Source organism: Rhinoraja longicauda, chromosome 10, assembly GCF_053455715.1.
Source record: "Rhinoraja longicauda isolate Sanriku21f chromosome 10, sRhiLon1.1, whole genome shotgun sequence".
Lineage (NCBI taxonomy): Eukaryota > Metazoa > Chordata > Chondrichthyes > Rajiformes > Arhynchobatidae > Rhinoraja > Rhinoraja longicauda.
The window spans coordinates 25,835,064-25,856,362 of record NC_135962.1 but is presented as its reverse complement, the minus strand read 5'-3'; the positions used below and the strand labels follow the sequence as shown (position 1 = coordinate 25,856,362).

Below are 21,299 nucleotides of genomic sequence, written 5' to 3'. Positions count from 1 at the left end.
AAACTAAACTAATTAAGTTGTGCAAAATGATCAGCAAAACAAAGAAAACACTCCAATGGTTGAAATAATTTCTGACAATAGAAGTTTGTTCTGCTTGTAGACACCTATATTTGTGGACCTGTACAGTGTATGGGCCTGTACATCGGTGAAACCAAACTTAGACTCGGCAACCGTTTTGCTGAACACTCATACTTGGTCCGCCTAGGCCTACAGAATCTCCTAGTTACCAAGCATTTCAACTTCCCATTCTGACCTTTCTGTCCTGGACCACCTCCGCTGCCATAGCGAGGAACAACACCTCATATTTCCCTTGGGTGGCTTACAACCAAGCGGAATGAATATTGACCTCTAATTTTAAGTAACTTCTACTTACACTCTCATTCCCCCTTGCCACCTTCCTCCACCCTGGTCGTTTTATCAGTTCCACAGTTCTCCATGTTGTCTCTCTTGAGATCACACCTTCCCTGGCCAACAATGGGCTTACCAGGCACCACCCTGCCCGAGGTCATATGTGGCTGGCCTTGATTGGCCCTGGTCTTTTCTCGCCTCCAGCTCTTCAACACCCTGCCTCCTTGCCTACCCCCTACTTTCAGTCTGAAGAAGGGTTCTGACCCAAAATGTCACCCATCCTTTTTCTCCAGAGATGCTGCCCCACACACTGAGTTACTCCAGCACTTTGCATCTATCTTTGGTATAAGCCAGCATCTCCAGTTTCTTGTTTCCACAGTATACGGGCCATGTTAGGTGACACAATTTTGGCCCGTTCATCTCTGACTGAAGGTTTCCATTTCATAACAAGTGTTGGAGTTGCTTATTTTTGATTCTCTTGTTTCAGACATTGCCCAATTATCATACAACCATATTAAGTCAGGGCTACAAGATAACATCTCTACTAAGTTCCATGGAATGATCAACTAATTCCAAAAGAGAATATCTTTCACCAAGCACTTGAACAACAAATTTAACTGAGCCCAAAATGCAGAAAATAATTACTCCGGAGTGCATTTTCTGTAATCATACATTAATACAGAGAGGTTAATTTATTGACTGATAATAAATTTAGAATCAGAAATGTTTACATCCATGCTGCTTGTTCAATTAAGGAAAAAAACAGTTGCAACAAATAAAAGTACAGTACCTGTTTGAGGAACTGCCCAGCATTGAAGAGCTCACTGCAGCCATATAATACGTGTTTACCTGGTTTATTCTGAATAAAAATGAAAGAAATTGCATTTATTCTGCAATATAATACATGGGACATCTGAAATGAGGCCATGACTGAGAACCTGAGGAAAATCCCAGCTAAACTGATTGTGTGAACATAAGATATGAGTGCTTCAACAATAATACCCTTTCAATTGTATTCTTTTGACAATAAGAAATTCTTCATATCTTGCACATTATGCTAGACCATTAAATGTTCTTTCTGTACTTCTATGCATAATTAGTTGCTTTTGCCTCATATATAAAGCACACTTAATGAAGTCCATATCCCCCTAAAGATGCTATGATGTAAGTTGACATTGAGATAGGGCAATGCTGGACCTCACAGATCAAATGGGTGCAGAGTTCACGTGCAATATTGAGTATCAAGGTTGTCCTATCACAAACTGCTTAAGAAATTAGATCTACATTAGTGTCATATAGCATGGAATCGGGCTCCTCAGCACAAGACTAGGCAACAATATTCTTTGGAGTGTGGAAGAATGGGGAGGAGGTAGGGGGATAATGATCACATTAACACACAGGATCCTTTATTGTTATGACGGGATAGATGATGAGATGATCCCACTAATGGGAGAATCTTAAATGAGAGGACATAATCACAAGCATTTTAATTTAAAACTGAGGCGAGTAGGAGCTTCTGGAATTCTCTATCCCAGTCAATGGCACTAGATACATTTTTGAAATATCAGGAAATTGAGGGCTATGAGCAACAGATATAAAAAAACAGATGAAGGTTGGGGCAGATTAGCCACTATCATATTGAATGTCAGAGCAGGTTTGAGGGCCTGAATTGTCTACTCCAACTCCTATTATCTTGAGATAATACATGTTCTCCACAATGCTACCTGACCCACTGAGTTAATCCAGCACTTTGTGTCCTCCTAATAGCTTATGTTGTTCTAATGTAGTTATGTTCAACTCCCTCTCGTGTTTCACCCCTCTTTTGTGTTTAGCTTTCTAAAAAAAAAAAAATCTCCAATTTGATCACTCTTCTTGTTAAATAATATATTTTATTTGTGTTCCTTTTCTTCCTCAAGATATCAACATAACATTAAAACTTGGATTTCAATATTGCTTCAATTGATGCAGTTCTTATTTCATGTTCTTATTTAACACACAAGATCCTTATTTTTATGCAGGTTTAGAATCATTTTTAAACAAGCAATTTCTCATCTTTTATTGCTTTTGCTTTATGTTTTTATTGCAAAGGAAAAAACAAACAATTTAATTGCTCAAGGCTAGTTAATTTCCCATTGATGTACCTTTGTTTTATAACCATGGTTCAAATGAACCTGGTTCTACATTTGCCTTGCCTTAAGAGCTTTTAAAATATAATCTTTCTCACACATATCATCATATATCATATCATATATATATAGCGCGGAAACAGGCCTTTTCGGCCCACCAAGTCCGTGCCGCCCAGCGATCCCTGTACATTAACACTATCCTACACCCACTAGGGACAATATTTTACATTTACCCAGCCAATTAACCTACAAACCTGTACATCTTTAGTTCTGAAAATTTTCCTTCATATCTTATTAAACCTGGATTTATCCTCGAACATTTCTGTCTGAGTGCCTTGTTTCTACGCTGCAAGATACAACTTTATGGCACAGGGCACAAAGCAAACAATAAAATCATGCTTTGAGAAGAAAAGGAAAATTATAAATGCCAGCTATAACTGCAGGATGGATGAGATGTTGAACTTTCTGAAAATCATTCATCAAGTTGGCGGCACGGGGGAGTTGCTGCCTTACAGTGCCAGTGATCAATCCCGACTACAGGTGCTGTCTATATGGAGTTTGTACGTTCTCCCTGTGATGGCATGGGTTTTCTCCGGGTGCTCCGGTTTTCTCCCACATTCCAAAGACATGTGGGTTTGTAGGTTAATTGGCTTCGGTAAAATTGTAAATTGTCCCTCGTGTATTTTGGATAGTGCTAGTGTATGGGGTGATCGCTGGTCGGTGCGGATTCGGTGGGCTGAAGGGCCTGTCCAAAGTTTAAAGTAAACTCTAAAGTTGCAAGTTCAAATCTATGATCCTCCACCAATTTCATCTTGAACCAACAATTCCATTAGGTGGTGCCAAGCACAGATTAAGCAACAGCATAATCAAGAGAAGGGAAGAAAGTAACAAATCTTTAAAATGTTCTCATTTCACTCACACTCTCATTTCACTCCTGCAATTAGGAAGTAAGATATAAGAGTCTGAATGTCCACATTCAGGAACAGCTTCTTCCCAACAACCATCAGGTTATTGAACACTATGAATTTCAACTACACTTCAAACTGCCTAGGTTGCAGTAGGGATTTTGGTCTTTGTTTTGGTTTTGCACTCTATTGTTTTTTTTAATTTATTGAACTTCTTGTTTATTTTTGTTCGTTTATTATATCATCTATTGAGTAGCACCTACAAATCTGTTGTGCTACTGCTACATGTAAGGAGTTAATTGCTCTGTTTGGAACATGTGACAATAAAACATTCTTGACTCTTGAATCTCTTGATTTATTATCTGATCCTTAACACCCTTACGAAGGGTGATGAGCTATTATCTTGATTTGGTCTCACTCCTCTGGTGAAGGTAGACCCACAATGTTGTGGAGGGAGGAATTGATCTTAAACTCAGCAATGATGATAGAAAGTTGACGCATTTCCAACTCAGGACTATGATTAAAACAATGATGGGTACTATGGGTGAGTAATTCCCATTTACGAACTCAACTGTCTTTCCTGTATTTAGTTTTCAAGTTACTATTATGGGATAAACAGCTCCACTAATTCCCAAGTTTATTTTACTTTACTTATCAATAAGCAGCTATAAGTTTACTTTTCCAGTTAAGTGGAACTTTAACTGCCCATGATTTTGTTGAGGACCGTTAGCATAGAAAAGATAATGGCCCTCCCTTCGTGAAAAATCCTTAAGTATTTCATATTAAATATTGTCTTACCTTTGTGTAGTCAACAAGGTTTTGATATTCAATATAATTTCCACCACCAACAATAAACACAATGGCCTAGAAAATAAACACAATGTAATTCTCTCTTGGGCTTTAACACAGCACTTATTTAACTGTTAGTCCCTTTTATCCTACAAACAGTTTAAAACTGATTGCTAAAGGTTATGTGAAGATCAAGATGAATATGAAGAGAAACCAGCTAATACAATAATAAAAAACAAGAAAGGAAAGACACATCGAGGGTGAAGACAAGGGAGGTGAGGCTGCCCTGCTGAAGGGTCTTTGACCTGAAACATTAACTGTTTGTTTTCCCACAGATGTGGCCTGACCTGCGGATTTTGTTGTTTTAAATTTCCAGCATTTGCAGTATTATTTTAATTTTCAATTACTTGCTGAATTCATTGCTGCAGCACACAAAAATGCTTTTCACTGTACCTCAGTACATGTGATAATAAACTAAACTATTTTCTCTTCCAGGAATGATTAACCTGGAGTTCTACTCTGCTGCCTGACAGGATTCCATCTGTCTCTCTTGCCTCGTTCACCACCAGTGGTATCTTTCACTTCTTGTGGTTATTAAGGCATTGACCAAAACAGTTCTGCCAAACCTGAAAGGTTAACTTTGATTTGATTTGAGTATTTCCAGCATTTTCTGTTTTTAGAACGTGTGAAGGTACAGCACAGGAACAGTCCCTTCGGCCCACAATGTCTGCGCCAAACATGATACTAAAATGAACCAATCTCATCTGCCTGCACATGATCCATATACCTAATTCTCTGCATATCCACAAGGCTGCATGTTCTCACCATCTTCTGTATTAAAGAAAAAGCTTGCCCCGCACATATCCTTTAAACTTTGCCCCTTTCACTTTAAAGCTCTCTCCTCTAGTCTTTGACATTTCCACCCTTGCAAAATGATCTGACTGTACCTATGCCTCTCATAATTTTATACTGTATACTTCTATCTGATCTCCCATCAACCTCTGGTTTATTTTAAACTAATTCAATTATTTCTATTGCTTAAATATAACATATGAAAACCATTTTGGAGTACCACACAATTAGCAACAACTATCCCCAATTGCTTTGATGTAGTTACATGATAAAACTAGATAACATCTGTGCAAACTTGGAAATATATTTGATTATAGAATCCTTATGGTATTAGTTCTATAATGGTGAGTTATTTTCTCCACTGTTTTTCTTAAAGATTAGCACTGTGGCACAGCAGTAGAGTTGCTGTCTTACAGTGCCAGAGATCCAGGTTCCATCCTCACTACGGTGCTTTCTGTACGGAGTTTGTACGTTCTCCCTGTGACAGAGTGGGGTTTCTCCGGCTGCTCAGGTTTTCTCCCACAATACAAAGACGTATACGTTTGTAGGTTAATTGGCTTCAGTAAGTTGTAAATTTGTTCCTAGTGTGTAGGATAGTGCCAGTGCCCGGGGTGATCGCTGGTTGACGTGGATCGGTGGGCTGAGGGGCCCGTTTCTGCACTGTTTCTCCAAAGTCATCTAATGAAAAATCATTACGAAAGCACTTTGCATGACAGGCAAACGTATTCTGGTTTGAATGATCAGAATTGGAATGGGATCAGAATTGGAGTGGAAAGTGTTTATTATCTTTTAAAGTTGCAATTTTGGTTATTGTGAAATAGATAAACAGCTATTATTTCCTCTTGAAATGTTTGTTAAATTCGCCCACCCAATGTTTTCCCTTCTGATTCTTGCCGAGTCCTTGGGATGCTCATGGCTGTCTCCAAAAGGTCGATTTTAGGGTAATTACGGTAAACGGGGCCTGTTGACAGGCAATGCGACCAGCAAGATTAATGTAGATCTGTTTTTAATCAACGTTTATACACAGGAACATGATCAGAAGATAAGTGGACCACCACCAACAGCTGCACCACACTGATTTGTCCCCTTCCTCACTCATAGATGTTAAGGTCAATAGCAGACTTTTAAAACTCCCCACAGACCTCTGTGGGCTTGACACAGATTTAAAGCTGGGAGATTTTGATCTTGTGCTTTGGCAAACAGTGCTTTTAGCTATGAGGCCACTTGGGAATTTTTAATGTTAATTTTAATTAAAAAATTTCATTAAAAAATAAAACAAATTTGATGGGACTATTACTTTAGTTTAGAGACACAGCATGGAAAGAAGCCCTATGACCCACCAAATCCACGCTGACCATCGATCACCTGTTCACACTAGTTCTACATTGCCCCACTTTCTCATCTACTCGCTACAAACTGGGAGCAATTTACAAATGCCAGTTATCCTACAAAATGCATGTCTTCAGGACATGCAAGGAAACTGGAGCACCTGGAAAAACCCCTACATGGTCACATGGAGAACGTGCAAACTTCACACAGACAGCATCCAAGGTTGGAATCGAACTGGGGTCTCAGGTGCTGTGAGGTAGCAGCTCAACTAGCAGCGCCACAGTGTCACTTTACTTGACATCTTAATCAGGCTCTTTTTTGCTTTAAACCTTGTGCTTTATCATGGCAATATAATTAAAAGTGGTACCAGGGTAAACTGCACTCAAACTAATTGTAGCAGGTGAACTCAGATAACACATGAATCTCTGTATGATAATAATCTCTGAATTAATAATTGCAGATTAGGACAATGGGTGTAAATAACTATTCAGTATGTAACAACAGAGTTTTATCTCCCTGGCTACGTAAAGCTACAAAGGATTTTTATCTCAAACACAATTCTAAAGCTTTCTTTAGTTGAAAAACCCCCCAAATACACAATGTAAAATGCAACAATTAAATTTGATTAGATTTGATAGTGAGCTAAAACACAAATTTAGTTCACTGAAAAAAGGTGCAAGATTGTTTATATAATGGTTTCTGAATTATTAGCAACCAATCACATTGTGTAACCTTATAGATTTTAATTGTAAGACAAAGGTGGCAAAGTGATGCAGCGGTAGAGTTTCTGTCTTACAGCGCCAGAGACCCAGGTTCAATCCTGACTACGGGTGCTGTCTGTACGGAGTTAGTATGTTCTCCCTGTGACTGCCGGGTTTTCTCCGAGTGCTCTGATTTCCTCCCACATCCCAAAGACGTGCATGCTTGTAGGTTGTAGGTTAATTGCCTTCTGTAAAATTGTCCCTAGGATTTAGGATAGATCTAGTGTCTGGGTGATCGTTGGTCGTCATTGACTCCTTGGGGTGGGAGGGGGGTAAAGGGCCTGTTTCCACGCAGTATCTCTAATCTAAACTAAACAAAGGATAAATGCATCATAATTTTCAAGATATCATCAAAAAAAGGACAAAGGAGCAACTTTAAGATATAATGACTTATTACGCTTAGAACGCAAGTATTATGTTATGATTCTCCTAGCAAATCAAAACTCTGGTATGGGGCTATCCGATAGGGTTTGCATAACAATTGGAAAAGTAGTTGGTTTTTACAACGGATGCAACTAAGCTAACAGGCCTTAGTAGGTTTCGAACTTCATTCTGTATTCCAGACCAGCTGGAGGCCAGTGGGAAGAGCAGGTGACTGTTCACTATCATTAGATTCACTGTTGATCCTAACAGCATTCAAGTGTTGAGGGGATGCTCTGGACTCCAATGGAACTCGTGACTGATGATAAGCAATAGTTAGGGTGAATGGGGTGATAGGGTTAATATACAGAGTCTCTTATCCAGAGTAGGGGAATCAAGAACCAGGGCACCTTGGTTTAAGGTGTAAGGGAATAAGAACCTAAGGGGCAATCTTTTGAACAGAGGGTGGTGGGTATATGGAACGAGCTGCAAGGAGGTAGTAATTGATGCAGGTAAATAAAACAAGATTCAAAAGACATTTAGGCAGGTATATGGATAGGAAAGGTTAAGAGGGATATCGGGCAAATGCGGGCATGTCAGACTAGTGTAGATGGGGCATCTTGGACGGCATGGGCTATTTAAGCCAGAGGGCCTGTTTCCGTACTACATGACTCTATGCTTCTCTAAATGCTCCAGCTATTTCATTTTAATTATTTAGAGGGATTTTAAAAATGTAAGAATTTTGAATCTTTAGAGATACAGGGTGGAAACAGGCTCTTTGGTCCACTGAGTCTATGCCCCATTCACTAGTAATACCCTACATACTAGAGACAATTTTATCAAAGCCATTAACCTACAAACATGTGCATCTTTGCAGTGTGGCAGGAAACCGGAGCACCCGGAGAAAACCTATGCGGACAGAGGGAGAATGTGCAAACGCCGTACAGACAGCACCCGTACTCAGGATTGAACCCGGGTCTCTGGCGCTGTATACTCGCCCACTATACTCACCCACTAATAAAAACATCCTTTCCACATCCACTCTACCCAGGCCTTTCACTATTCAGTAACCTTCAATGAGGTCTCCCCTCATCCTTCTAATCTCCAGCGAGTAGAGTCCCAGTGCTGTCAAACGCTTATCATATGTTAGCATACTCACTGTTAGCAGCTGTTCAACAGCTACGCCACTGTGAACAGTTTTTAATGTTTCTAATTATCAGAGATATTTTCAGACAGTTTCTGTCTGGGTGTTCACGGACTGGGCTTGGGGAAACATTGCCTTGACAGCTGTGTGGAGGGTCCAACCTTCTTTGTCATCAAAAAAAAGTAGGCGAGCATGCATCATGGACAACCAATCTAAGCAATGGCTCACGATAAGGATGGTCCAACCTTGTATTTTAACTTTGGTCTGTTCAGGGTTATTGTCCTGTGACGTACACCATTACGAGACTGTAAGAGGGTGCAAGGTTGCTGCTGATGAATCTCTGTCAATTCATCAACAGACCAGAGGTAAAGGACCAGTCAATGGAGATCATCCGTCAGTTCCAACTAATGGTTCAGTTTTGGTCAGCATTGTGCAAAGGATCGAACTCTACCCATTGGGAACTACATAGAATACTCAAGTTTAGTTTTAAAACTAAATTTCTGATTAGTTTTCTGATTAGAGGGTTGGAAACACAAGCTCGTTCTTTCCATTAAGTCCATCTTTAGTTTTCACTGTCCTAAGAGTGATAAACTATATTGTGGCTCGCAGCTATTTTGAAGCAATTACATCACTGACCATTTATGCACTTTCTCCACTGCTTTCTTTGGCTTGAGATGATTCAAAGAGTAAAAGAATTTTCAAGTGTTGAAAGCTCCTTGCAGCTCTTATGGATGTCTTACATGTCCCAACTGAGCAAATATTACAGGAAATGCATTATTTCATTCTATGAACTGTTTTTGTTCTGGTGTTCCAAAGTGCAATAGATTTCATCATGTTCAGCTTTTGAACCACCATATTAATCATATTTGTCATAAAATAGATAAACATTAATGTATGGATGGGATTTTATAATGGACACAGGTTCAGCAAAATTTAAAAGGTTTTACATTTGCACAGATATTCAAATTCAAAATAGTTACCTAAAACAAAGTAGGAAATTTAGCAGAAATTGAATAACCAGAGGGAGCAGGGAGGGGTGCCTAACGATTAGATCATGTAAAATTCAAAAGGGTTATTGATATATGAACTGTAAGTGACTGAAGTTATCATTTTGGCGCCAATATTATTGTGCAACTACTTGATGACATGAATTTTTAAGCCTACAGTCTTGTTACAAATACACTAAAGTCAAATCCCTTCTCCAGATAATTAAGGATGGAAGGTTGAATTAGTTGGGTTGCTGGAAGTGATTCTAATCTACTCTACTTATTCATGACCTTCTTACAATACAGTGGGCATAGAACAGAAAAATGACTGCAGAAACAGGAAGAAAATTGATTACTGGAGAATGTACAATGGATGGAATTAAAAAGTTTTCAAAGCATTTGGACACAGGTGTTAAATTTCTGCAATTTCTTTGGTGTAAGAAACATTTTGCAAATTGTCCTTCGTGTGTATGATAGAACTAGTGTACGGGTGATTGCTGGTCGGTGTGGACTTGATGGGCAGAATGATGGGTTTCCACACTGTTTCTCTAAACTAAACTAAGCCATTGTGAATTGGGAGTGCATTTAAAAAAGGCACCTAAACTTTCACTAACCGAAACTTTAAAAACTCAGATATACTTTGTTGCCTTCTGGTGATCTAAAAAAAATGGCATGGCCTTCCTAAGCTACAAATCAAAGGTGCAGGAAAATACTGCCTGATCAGATGCTCAAAACAATTTGCAGCAAATTGTCCCCATCAAACACATAGGTATAGAAACTGGGACAAATGTTGGCTTAATTTCTGTTTACAGTGCTCCAGGATATCTGCTATAGAAAATTAGAGGATACTTCCGATGTAAAGTCTCCAAATGTTGACACCTATACAATTTGGTGATACATCCACAGACTGAAGCATGAAGTTCCAATGAAACCTTAATCAATAATAAGTATCAGAACAAAATGAAAATAAACTGGGGTGCTTTGGAACATTTAGGCAATATATAATATGAGCAAAAATGTATGGGACTTGTGTTCCATTAATGCACATGTACATATCCCAACTATATTTCATTGCAGCTATAAAACAAATGTCATTTTTCTAAATTCATTAGATACGACTTTCTACTTGTGTATCTAAATTTAGTATTTTCAATGAGGTCCCAGTAGCTTACTAATTGTAACCATCCTGACAGATAGCCACTATTCTTATGTCAGAACTCATTACGACAGTTTGTGAAAGTAGTCTAGCGTTTGCAAATTATGAGAGTAACATACTAACCTCTTGGAATGGATTTTTGTTTCTTGGAACAGAGCTGCAAAGAAAGGCAAACAAAGTTATAGACTGAAGCTAGAAAGCTGATGGTGCTACCAATCCATCAATGGAAAATTAATGCACTGAAGATATATTCTTGTAAGAAAAAAATAACATATTAAAAAGAAACTTTACCTATATTTTTAACAGTCAGTTTTTTTTGTGTCCAATAACTGGCAAGCAAGCATAAACAAGGAGAAATGGGTGAAAACCCAGGTAGGTTACAGGGAAGAGAGGGGGGGGGGGGGGGGGGGGAAGGGGGAGCGTTTGTAAATTATTTACCTAGAATTTGATATAATCCCATTTACCCATGTTTGGCCCCTGTCCTCAATAATATATTCCTTTATTCGTTCCACACCGGGGAAATTTACAACCTTTCCTATCTTCCTATCAGTCCAAATTTCTTTTGAAAGTTGGTATTATACCTGCCTCAACTACTTCCTTTGGCAGTTCGTGCCATGTACCCACCATCTACTGTGTGAAACAGATGCCCCTCAAGTTCCTATTAAATCTTTCTCCGCTCACCTTAAACCTATGGCCTCTTGATTTCACTACCCTGGGAAAAAGACACCATGCATTCACCCTAAGTATTTCCCTCATGAGCTTATACACCTCTATAGGATTACCCTGCAGCCTCCGGTGCTCCAAGGAATAGAATTCTAGCCTGCCCCTCTCCCTACAGCTTAGGCCTGCAAATCCTGGCAACAAACTTCTCAGCACTTTTTCCAGCTTAATTGCATCTTTCCTTTGGCAGGTTCAGCTAAACTGAACACAATTCTCCAAGTGCAGCCCCACCAGCGTCTTGTGCAAGTGTAACGTAATGTCCCAACTTCTATATCCAATTCCTTGACTGATGAAGGCCAAAGGTGCCAAAAATTTTCTTCATCACTCTCTCTACCTGCAACGCTACTTTCAAGGAGCTATGAACTTGTACTCCTAATCATTTTGCTCGACAACAATTCCCAATCTAATGTTTTGAAGTGACATGACATGCATAACTTTTCATGATTTTGAAAAGTTTAGACAGTCTGAGTATTGTCCAAAAACAAGTTCAAACGCACTTCAAAAGTTAGTTTGATAAATGATACTGTAATTCAACACTTGGCTTTCCAAATCCACTTGTTCTTGTGTATATTGAGTAATGAAAAAAATGATGCTTATAACCTGTTCCAGAGTTAACATTGTAAATGCACAATTCATATTGAAACTGATTTGCCAGTGAACAAAATAATGCAATTGCACTATAACTGACATGTTTTGAAGATTAATAATGTATTAAACTTATTTAGCATAATCTGCCCTTTGTATGCTCCAATTGCAGAACTCTTGCAGAATGATTGATTTCATTTATTAAAATATTTCAACCACAATGATCTAAATTTAAACATGCAATAACGGCGTATTTGCAAATCTGCTACCTCTGCTGCTTTTTAATTCTCATAGTGCTAATAATTTAGATGCTTTTTTGGTGCCAAGTTATATTTTTGACGCGTGAAATTTGCTTAAATATTTTAACCTGCACTTTATTAAAAGTGATTTATACACATTAGTTATAATAGATCTTTGTGGACCACAGGCTTTAATCCACATTTTTTCCCCCCTAAACATATTTAACAAGACCCTCAGCAAGACTTGCCTGGATCGGGAGCTGCTCAAGTACACTGAGCACGTGGATTGGACTTTGGGCTTTTGTAAATGGTGCCAAAATATGGCAACTCGTGTATGTGTGAGCTATGCGGGAAAAAAAATCACTGTGCAGTGTGTATATGACAGGAAAGAACCATTGAACATCCTCTGAGCTTGTTCTACATGTCTTTTGTAGGTCGTAACTCAGGATATGTTATGATCTTGTTTTAAGAGTTTTGTGGGTAGTTTTAGTGAGGTCAAAAAGGGCTATTTACTCTGGCCCATGCTGTTCCCTGCATTTCAGTCATGCAGTGATGATCACATCCATGATATCTCTGGATGGATGGAGTTCTCACTGTGAGTCAAGGAGCCGGACTTTGGTGAATAGGAGGAGAGGTTGAGGAGGGCCCTGGAGATGACCTCTCCTGTGGCAGACAGCAGGGAATCCTCTCTGGAATGCCTCCTTACTTGAAGATGGTCATGATTATAGCATCGCTGAGTTGAACTCGAATATCCACCAACTCCACCACTTGCCATCTGTGAAAGAACATATGCTTCTCATCTTGACCCCATTAATGACCTGAGAATGCACCAAGCTAGATTGCAAATAAGTCAACCTCCATTCAGGGGAATTGTCCAAGAAGAATGATATCACAGGTCTCGAGTACTTTTCTGAAATTCATATTACTGGAAGGAAGCCAAAATGGTGGATGTCAATTCTGTTGATATTGTACGTCCAGAAAGGTGTAGGAAAGAACTGCAGTTGCTGGTTTATGTAGTGTAAGAAAAGGGTCTCGAACAGTCTGAAGAAGGGTCTCGACCCGAAACGTCACCCATTCCTTCTCTCCTGAGATGCTGCCTGACCTGCTGAGTTACTCCAGCATTTTGTGAATAAATACCGCAGATGCTGGTTTAAATCAAAGGTAGACACAAAATGCTGGAGTGACTCAGCGGGACAGGCAGCATCTCTGGAGGAATGGGTAAGTTTTCAGGTCGAGACCCTTATTCTGAAGAAGGGTCTCGACCCGAAACGTCACCCATTCCTTCTCTCCAGAGATGCTGCCTGTCCTGCTCAGGTGCACACCATTACAGTTTCACCAGATAGCAAGAGTGGGAACAATGACTGATTTCTCAATTGTTATCAAGTAAATTCACAAGACACTTCTGCTGCCTCATCCAAGATGTGCTAGACTAGGAATCATTTTCAGTGGTATTCCTCTGTACTGCATCACATGATTTACACATCCGTCAATTCATTTGGGTTCCAAGAATAAAGAATTTCATGCACACTGAGAAACAAGCTTGTAATTTATTTGAATTAAGAGCTCAATGCTCTTAAGACAATGGAATTGATTGTAGACTTTAGGAGAGCTCCCCCTCCCCTCCCCCCACTCACCATCAACAACACCACAGTCACATTTGTAGAATCATTTAAGTTCCTTGGAACCATCATCTCCAGGGACCTTAAATGGGAGGCCACCATTGACTCCACAGTCAAAAAGGCCCAACAGAGGATGTACTTCCTGCGGCCGCTGAGAAAACACAACCTGTCACAGGCAATGATGGTCCAGTTTTATACTGCCATCATAGAGTTTGTCCTCACCTTCTCTATCTTGGTCTGGTTTGGCTCAGCCATCAAGCATGATATCCGGAGTCTGCAGTGCATCGTTCAATCAGCTGAGAAGGTTGTTGGCTGCAACCTTCCCCCCATCGACGAACTGTACACTGCAAGGGCCAGGAAGCGAGCGGGTAAGATCATCTCTGACCCCTCTCACCCTGGCCACAAACTCTTTGAAGCACTTCCCTCTGGCGACTCCGGACTGTCAAAGCCGACACAGCCAGACATAAAAACAGCATTCTTCCACAAGCAGTAGCTCTACTCAACAACCAAAAGTCTGTAGCCTCCTTTTGCTCTGGTATTTTATTTGATTCTTCACATGTTTAAATTATAATGTTTTATTCTTAATTGTTTACTGTATATCGTGTTGTTAAATGCGAGCAAAGCACCAATTCCTTGTATGTATACATACTTGGCTAATAAAATTTATTTAATTCAAAATTTATTCAATTCGAATGTAATTCCAAAGTAGTGTAATAGTGAAGATTTGCTGAAGAAGCCCATAGCATCGTGTCAGGGATTAAAATAACAGATTAAAATAGAATCAAACTTTGGAAGTGGTTTGTTGCTTGTTGTTAGTCTGGCCACAGGCTTTTCTTTAAAAAAAAGTCCTTTACAATAAGAGCAGATACTCAAGGATATTAATGTTTATATTTGTTACTGATTTTGAAAGTGACCAGAATCCTTTGAAATTACATTCTGCTAAATGGAAATAATTATTACACTGTAGCCCAATTTTCAAAACGTATTGTAAATTTCTCCTTTTGCACGATTATTTTGCAATTTTCTTTTTAAATTTCCTCTCTAGGAATCCTTTGAACTTGTAAAAATCCAACTATTTTAGTTTAGTTTATTATCTCATGTACCGAGGTACAGTGAAAAGCTTTTTTTGCGTGCTATCCATCCGGAAAGACTGTACATGATTACAATTGAGCAGTGTACAGATACAGGATAAAGGGAATAACATTCAGTTCAAGATAAAATCCAGTAAAGTCTGACTGAAGATAGTTCGAGGGTCTCCAACCCTCTTATTAAACTCTGAACACATACTCCTTAAATGTAACCTATATTGCTGCTGGAGGTACATGGTGAATTGTACGGAGCTTACCTCTCACTACCACGGAGCATTTTTGGATCAAAGTATCTGTAGTCATCGGTTTCCTATAGAAACAATGAGATACTTTTAGTTCCATTGTAGAATTTCCCAAAGCAATTTTGTAAAATGTGATTTAAATGCAATACTTCTCTTTACCTTAACTAGTAAAAGTGGACATTGTTATGATGACAAGAATAACTTGGTTTTGAAATATTCTTAACTACTTTGACTTTAGACTTTACTTTAGACTTTAGATATACAGCATGGAAACAGATCCTTTGGCCCACACATACTATTGCAATTGAGTCACCGGAATGTTATGCTGCATGAATTATTAAAACTCTATTTTTTGAGCACATCCTCTCCTTTGGTTAAAGTTAAACCTCACTACTTAAGAAACAGATATTCTTCAAAACTAAAATTGCAAAGATGCATGACATCAGCATGGAGAAAGAAAATTTATCATGTCACCAACCATGGAAAAACAATGTGCGCTCCGTTGGCATTCAGATGTTTAAATCATTCCACAGATGGTAGGACTAACAAATCAACACTAAAATAATTCATTGCATTCTCAGAAAGACCTCCTTGGCTGTATAATATGCCAAAAGTTGAAGCATTGGTCTAAAGCCTGTTCCAACCTCTTGCTTAATTCCAAAAATTCCTGATCTACCTAACTGCTGGACTTATAATAGCCAAAATGAAATATACAAAATAAGCATTAGCTACAATTCATTAAAGTACATGTTAATTCACTTTGTCTCCTATTGTTTAGATTCCCCAGAAGAGAGCGCAACGGCAATCAGTTCATAATGCTGATGATCCAAGATAGTGGACTGAGAAGACATACTTTTCATACTTCCCTGTCAGCATATGCCAGGCACTTACCATTTCCTCTGTAAGTACATTTGTCACATAGCTCTCCATAAATAGTTCCCCTCTCACCCAAAACCGATCCCCCAAATGTTCGATCTTTCTACCCTGGGGGGAGAAAATACTCTGACAATCTACCCAGACTGGGCATCATGTGAAAGGAAAGATATTGTCATGCTGGAAAGAGTGCAGAGAAGATTTACAAGGATGTTGCCAGGACTCGTGGGCCTGAGCTATAGGGAGAGGTTGAGCAGGCTAGGGCTTTATCCCTACCATATATCAAGGTATTCCTTATTCCTACCACATATCAACTCCTACCTTTGCAAGATACTGGACCAACTATACCAATTTTCCCACCGCCACAATAGATTTTAGACTGGTCCACTCCGACCAGTGTTCACCCCGTACACTAGCTCTATCTATCCTACACACTAGGGACAATTTATAATTTACAGAAGCCAATTAACCTAAAAATCTGTACGTATTTGGAACACGGGAGGAAATCGGAGCACCAATAGAAAACTGGCTGAACAGATAAACTCCATACAGAGAGCATCCGTAATCAGAATCAAACCTGGGTCTCTGGCGCTGTGAGGCAGCAACTTACCATTGAGCCACTGTTCTGCCCAGTCTTCCCACCGATGAACATTTGAGAAGTACTACCCTAATTCTGTTTCTTACTCAACCAGGCTGAACTATACCCAAATGGTAGAAACTTGCACAACCTTTGGTGGTAGTTCCACACCAAACGTCAGTTTTTCTCACTCTAAGTGCTGATGAGTGTCAGGATTTATGCACAAACTCAGACGACCCAAATTTATTGGCCAAACTGCACCAGCCATTTCCTAGTTTTGTTGCTTCCTTGAACCTTCTTGAAGTTCAGAAATGAGGCTGGATCTTGCTGATATTCACTCAAGTGTATAATAGAGGAAATTTTATTTTAGTTTAGTTTATTGTCAAGGGTCCCGAGGTACAGTGAAAAGCTCTTTGTTGTGCGCTAACCAGTCAGCAGAAAGACTATAGATGATTGTGAATATGATCCTGCTGTGATGTGGTATGTAAGCAAGCTGCGCTACAATTCTCTTGTATTCATTTTGGTCGAATGTGAACTATGATTTTCATCTGAGTACTTCAATACAATAGTAAAAATGATAAAGATATACTTTTGAATGGAATATTATGGAAGTTGCTTCACACAATTTTATAAAGGAAGTTTGATAATTTTTACACTGCACTTTCAGATGCTGGCACAATCTGATTTTAGAAAGCTCAAGCCGATAGACCTATATCAGATGAAAGTTGGCTAAAAACAAGGAACACCCTTGAGATTGTGAAATTGTACAGATTAAGTAATCTGGAAAAGCGGTGCAACAAATTGAGAGGTTAAATGCCTATGATTTTTGATAAGTACAGATATTTGTGTTATTTTATCTTGCATTTCTGAACAAGGCTAAATCGTGATATTTACTCACGGGATTTGATTTCATCTCTATTAGATTGTCCAAGATACGAGTCACTGGCAGATTCTGAAAATGGAGATTAAAATGTTATCAATTATTAGCCATGAAGATTGTCTGTGAAAAACCCATAAAATTCATTAAGGCTCTCTGATTAAGATTATATACAAAGTCTGGTATTTATACTTGAAGCATAATATTTCAACATTAAAATATAGCAATAGATACTAATCACATTGTAATTGTTCTATGTAAATATCATTCCATGTCATTGTACAGTAAGAAAGACTCAAAATGCTGGAGTAACTCAGCGGGTCAGGCAGCGTTTCTAGAGAACATGAATAGTTGATATTTCAGGTCAGGAGCCTTCTTCAGACCCGAAACATCACTTTCCCAAATTCTCCAAAGATGCTACCTAATTGCTGGTGGCACCAGCAATGGCTGCCTCGCCAACGGTCGGTCTGTCTGTCCCTTCCTTCTTTTGTTATTTGTTTGTATGTGTTAAATGTATGCTTTTAGTGTTCTTTAGCTTATTTTATGTGGGGTGTGGGGTAAACTTTTTCTAATTTCGTACCTCAACAGAGAAGCGATTTTTTCCCGTATCATATCTCTGTCCGCACTGCGGCCTCACATCAAGGAGTTGGTGACCTTTGCTGGAGGCCGACTTTGAGAGCTCCACTGCGGGAGCCTGTGGACTTAACATCACGGAGCCCGCGATCCCTTTGCCAGGGATCGACCTCTGAGGTCTACTGCAGGTGCCTGTGGACTTTAACATCGTGGAGCTTGCGGTCTCTGGACAGAAACCGACTTCGGGAACTCCAAGCTGCAAGACCTTCGACCACCCCAACGCGGGATCTTTGATTGCCTCCATGCAGAGGCTCTGATCGCCGGCTGCGGGAGCTTCAATCGCCCGACAGATGCCGACCGCGGGAGAATAAAGAGGAAGTAGATTGATCTTTATTGCCTTCCATTACACTGAGGAACTTGGGGAATCCGCTGTGGTGGATTTTTATGTTAACTTTTATGTAGTTATGTGTCTTGTTTTTGTTTAGTATGGCTGTATGGTAATTCGAATTTCACTGTACCTTAATTGGTACATGTGACAATAAACTGACCTTGACCTTGAACCCACTGAGTTACTACAGCATTTTGTGTCTTTCTTTTGGTAAACTATCATTTGCAGTTCCTTGCTGTTACATTATATACATTTATAAATATTATATACATGTTACATTGTGTACATTGGGTATGCAAGCAAAGAATTTCACTGTGCCTAGTCACATGTGACAAAGTATTCCATTCCATATGTTACTTAATTGCAGAATACTTTCATTCATTATTAACCTTGCTTCTCAAGATAAAGGCAAGATAATATTTGTTATGATCTCATTATACAAATCATGCTATATAAGCGCCAATTTGTGGGATTTTATAACAATTGTTCAAGGTCAACACAGACAACTCTCATTAGTGTTAATAGACATAAAGTGCTGGAGTAACTCAGCGGGTCAGGCAGCATCTCTGGAGAAAAAGGACAGGTGACGTTTCAAGTCGGGACCCTTCTTCAGAATGAAGGCTACCCGTCCTTTTACTGCAGTTACTCCAGCACTATGTGTCTATCTTCAGTATAAACGAGCATCTGCATTTCTTTTCTACACTTCTCATTAGTGTTAATTAATTCCATACAACCATCTACAGTACATTAAAGACCTTTGATACCTGCTTTCTGGTATCCCAATCTTATCAATGTTAAGGGTAAAATCATCACTTTACATTCACAATAACAGAGTAGAAACAAGGAACTGCAGAGTGCTGGAGTAACTCACGGGTCAGGCAGCATCTCTGGAGAACATGGGTCTAAAAGTGGGCCCTGACCCGAAACGTCACCCATCCATGTTCTCCAGAGACTCTGCCTGACCCACTGAGCACTTTGTGTCCTTTTATTCATAATAACATATCCTATATAAATTCTTCATGCGTTTATTATGCCATCCCATAGCGATGGCCCATTAGCAAATTGGATTTGCATCTCTGGGCTCCTCAACCTTCATGGTAAAGAAAGTCCTATGCACCAAACAATTCTTTCTTTGCTTCCTAAACTGCACAAATATAAATAACAGAACAAATAAAGAAAAATAACAAACAGAATATACAGCTTTAAAGTCCCACTGAATTATTTCAACAGTCTCTTGCCTCCCTCTAATCATGCCACCACAGAGGTTTATACATGGTCCTGAATCCATCAGACTATTGACTGGTCATTAATGAATGGTGTTGGCAATCTTTAAATGACATTTAGATAACAAGGCTGCAACTTCTTTTCCCAAGGTACATGGCTCAATGTTACCATATAAAGGAGCTAATTTCCTGAAGCCATTTCCAATCAATGCTCTCCAAAATCATTTTACATAATTGAAAAAACTTGGCAATATTAAAAATAAACAGACCCTCAACAAGTCAGGCAACAGCTGTGGAAAGAGAAATAGAGTTGACGTTTCAGGTTGATGAAAATGTGAGAAAAATGCTTTGGTTTTCTCATTCTTTCAGATTCTGGAAAGTCAAAGGTCTCAAACATTAAAACAGTTTCTCTCTTCGCATATGCTTCCCTGATTTGTTGAGTATCTACAGCATTTTCTGTTCTTACTTCAGATTTCCAACATTATTTTGATTTATTCAATGCAATATTATTTGTCATCATTTGTCCTCTGTCATTGACTAGGCGGCAGAAGCGAGAACAGAGGGAAAATAGCCCCAACCATCACTGTAACTAGCAGTCAGAATTCTGAGTGTGCCACTCAGCAGGGCATTTTACATAACTCATTCTCCCATCCTCAACAAATCAACAGTGTCACAATCATAGCACTTTAGACTTTAGAGATTCAGCGCGGAAACAGGCCCACCAAGTTCCCACCGACCAGTGATCACCCCGTGTACTAGCACTATCCTGCACACTAAGGACAATTTACAATTTTACTGAAACCAATTAACCAACAAACATGTACGTCTTTGGAGTAGGGGAGGAAACCGGAGCACATGGAGTAAACCCACATGCTACAGGGAGAATGTACAAACTCTGTACAGCCAGCACCCGTCATTAGGATCGAACATGGGTCTCTGGCACAGTAAGGTGGCAGCGCTACCGCTGCACCACCCAACTCATCAAACTTTGAACACTTCATCCAAAGCCATGTCAACCTTGCTGTTGCACTGTCCTAGCCCCCACCAGCAGTATAGAGATGGCAACAACAAGAGTGGTTTAGCAAAAGTGAGTGTCAATGTCAGGTTCATATATTCAAGTCGCACGGGCCCCTGGAATTCAAATTTGCCTGCATTGACTACAAAACTTGCTGATGATGATTAGTGAAAGTACTATGAGGAACCCCTCACTTAAGGATAAATACTTCTTTGCATCTCACTGCAAACATATGTCCCATGAGCTAAATCAATGCCTGGAGGGTGAAAGAAATTTTTTAAAAGTAAAGGTGCCTTTTTAAAAATTATATTTTATTTCCAAAGGAAAAAAAACCCGATGTCATTATTTCATCCTATTTTTAATGAATCTAAAACTTTCTGAATATCTACTGACAGGATTTTAATTGGATGGAGTAGTTATGAGGATGAAAATTTCTCCCTTCCTCCAAAAACCTGGACTAAATATTTCAGGCAGGTGAATAAGGAAATTTTCAACAACATCGTGAACGCTGGACATCTATGTCA

At 39.3% G+C, this 21,299-nt stretch overlaps 1 protein-coding gene across 1 annotated transcript in view; it reads right to left on the bottom strand.

Annotated features, from left to right (window-relative positions):
• The window catches only part of scfd1 (sec1 family domain containing 1), a 110,577-nt gene that overhangs the window by 1,915 nt on the left and 87,363 nt on the right, over positions 1-21,299 (bottom strand). Inside the window, exons 20-24 of the mRNA XM_078407139.1 lie at positions 17,598-17,651; positions 15,265-15,317; positions 10,880-10,913; positions 4,178-4,243; positions 1,139-1,207 (exon numbers count right to left, since the gene is read on the bottom strand). Coding sequence (XP_078263265.1) covers positions 1,139-1,207; positions 4,178-4,243; positions 10,880-10,913; positions 15,265-15,317; positions 17,598-17,651 — 276 coding nt within the window. The remainder of the gene's footprint in view (positions 1-1,138; positions 1,208-4,177; positions 4,244-10,879; positions 10,914-15,264; positions 15,318-17,597; positions 17,652-21,299) is intronic.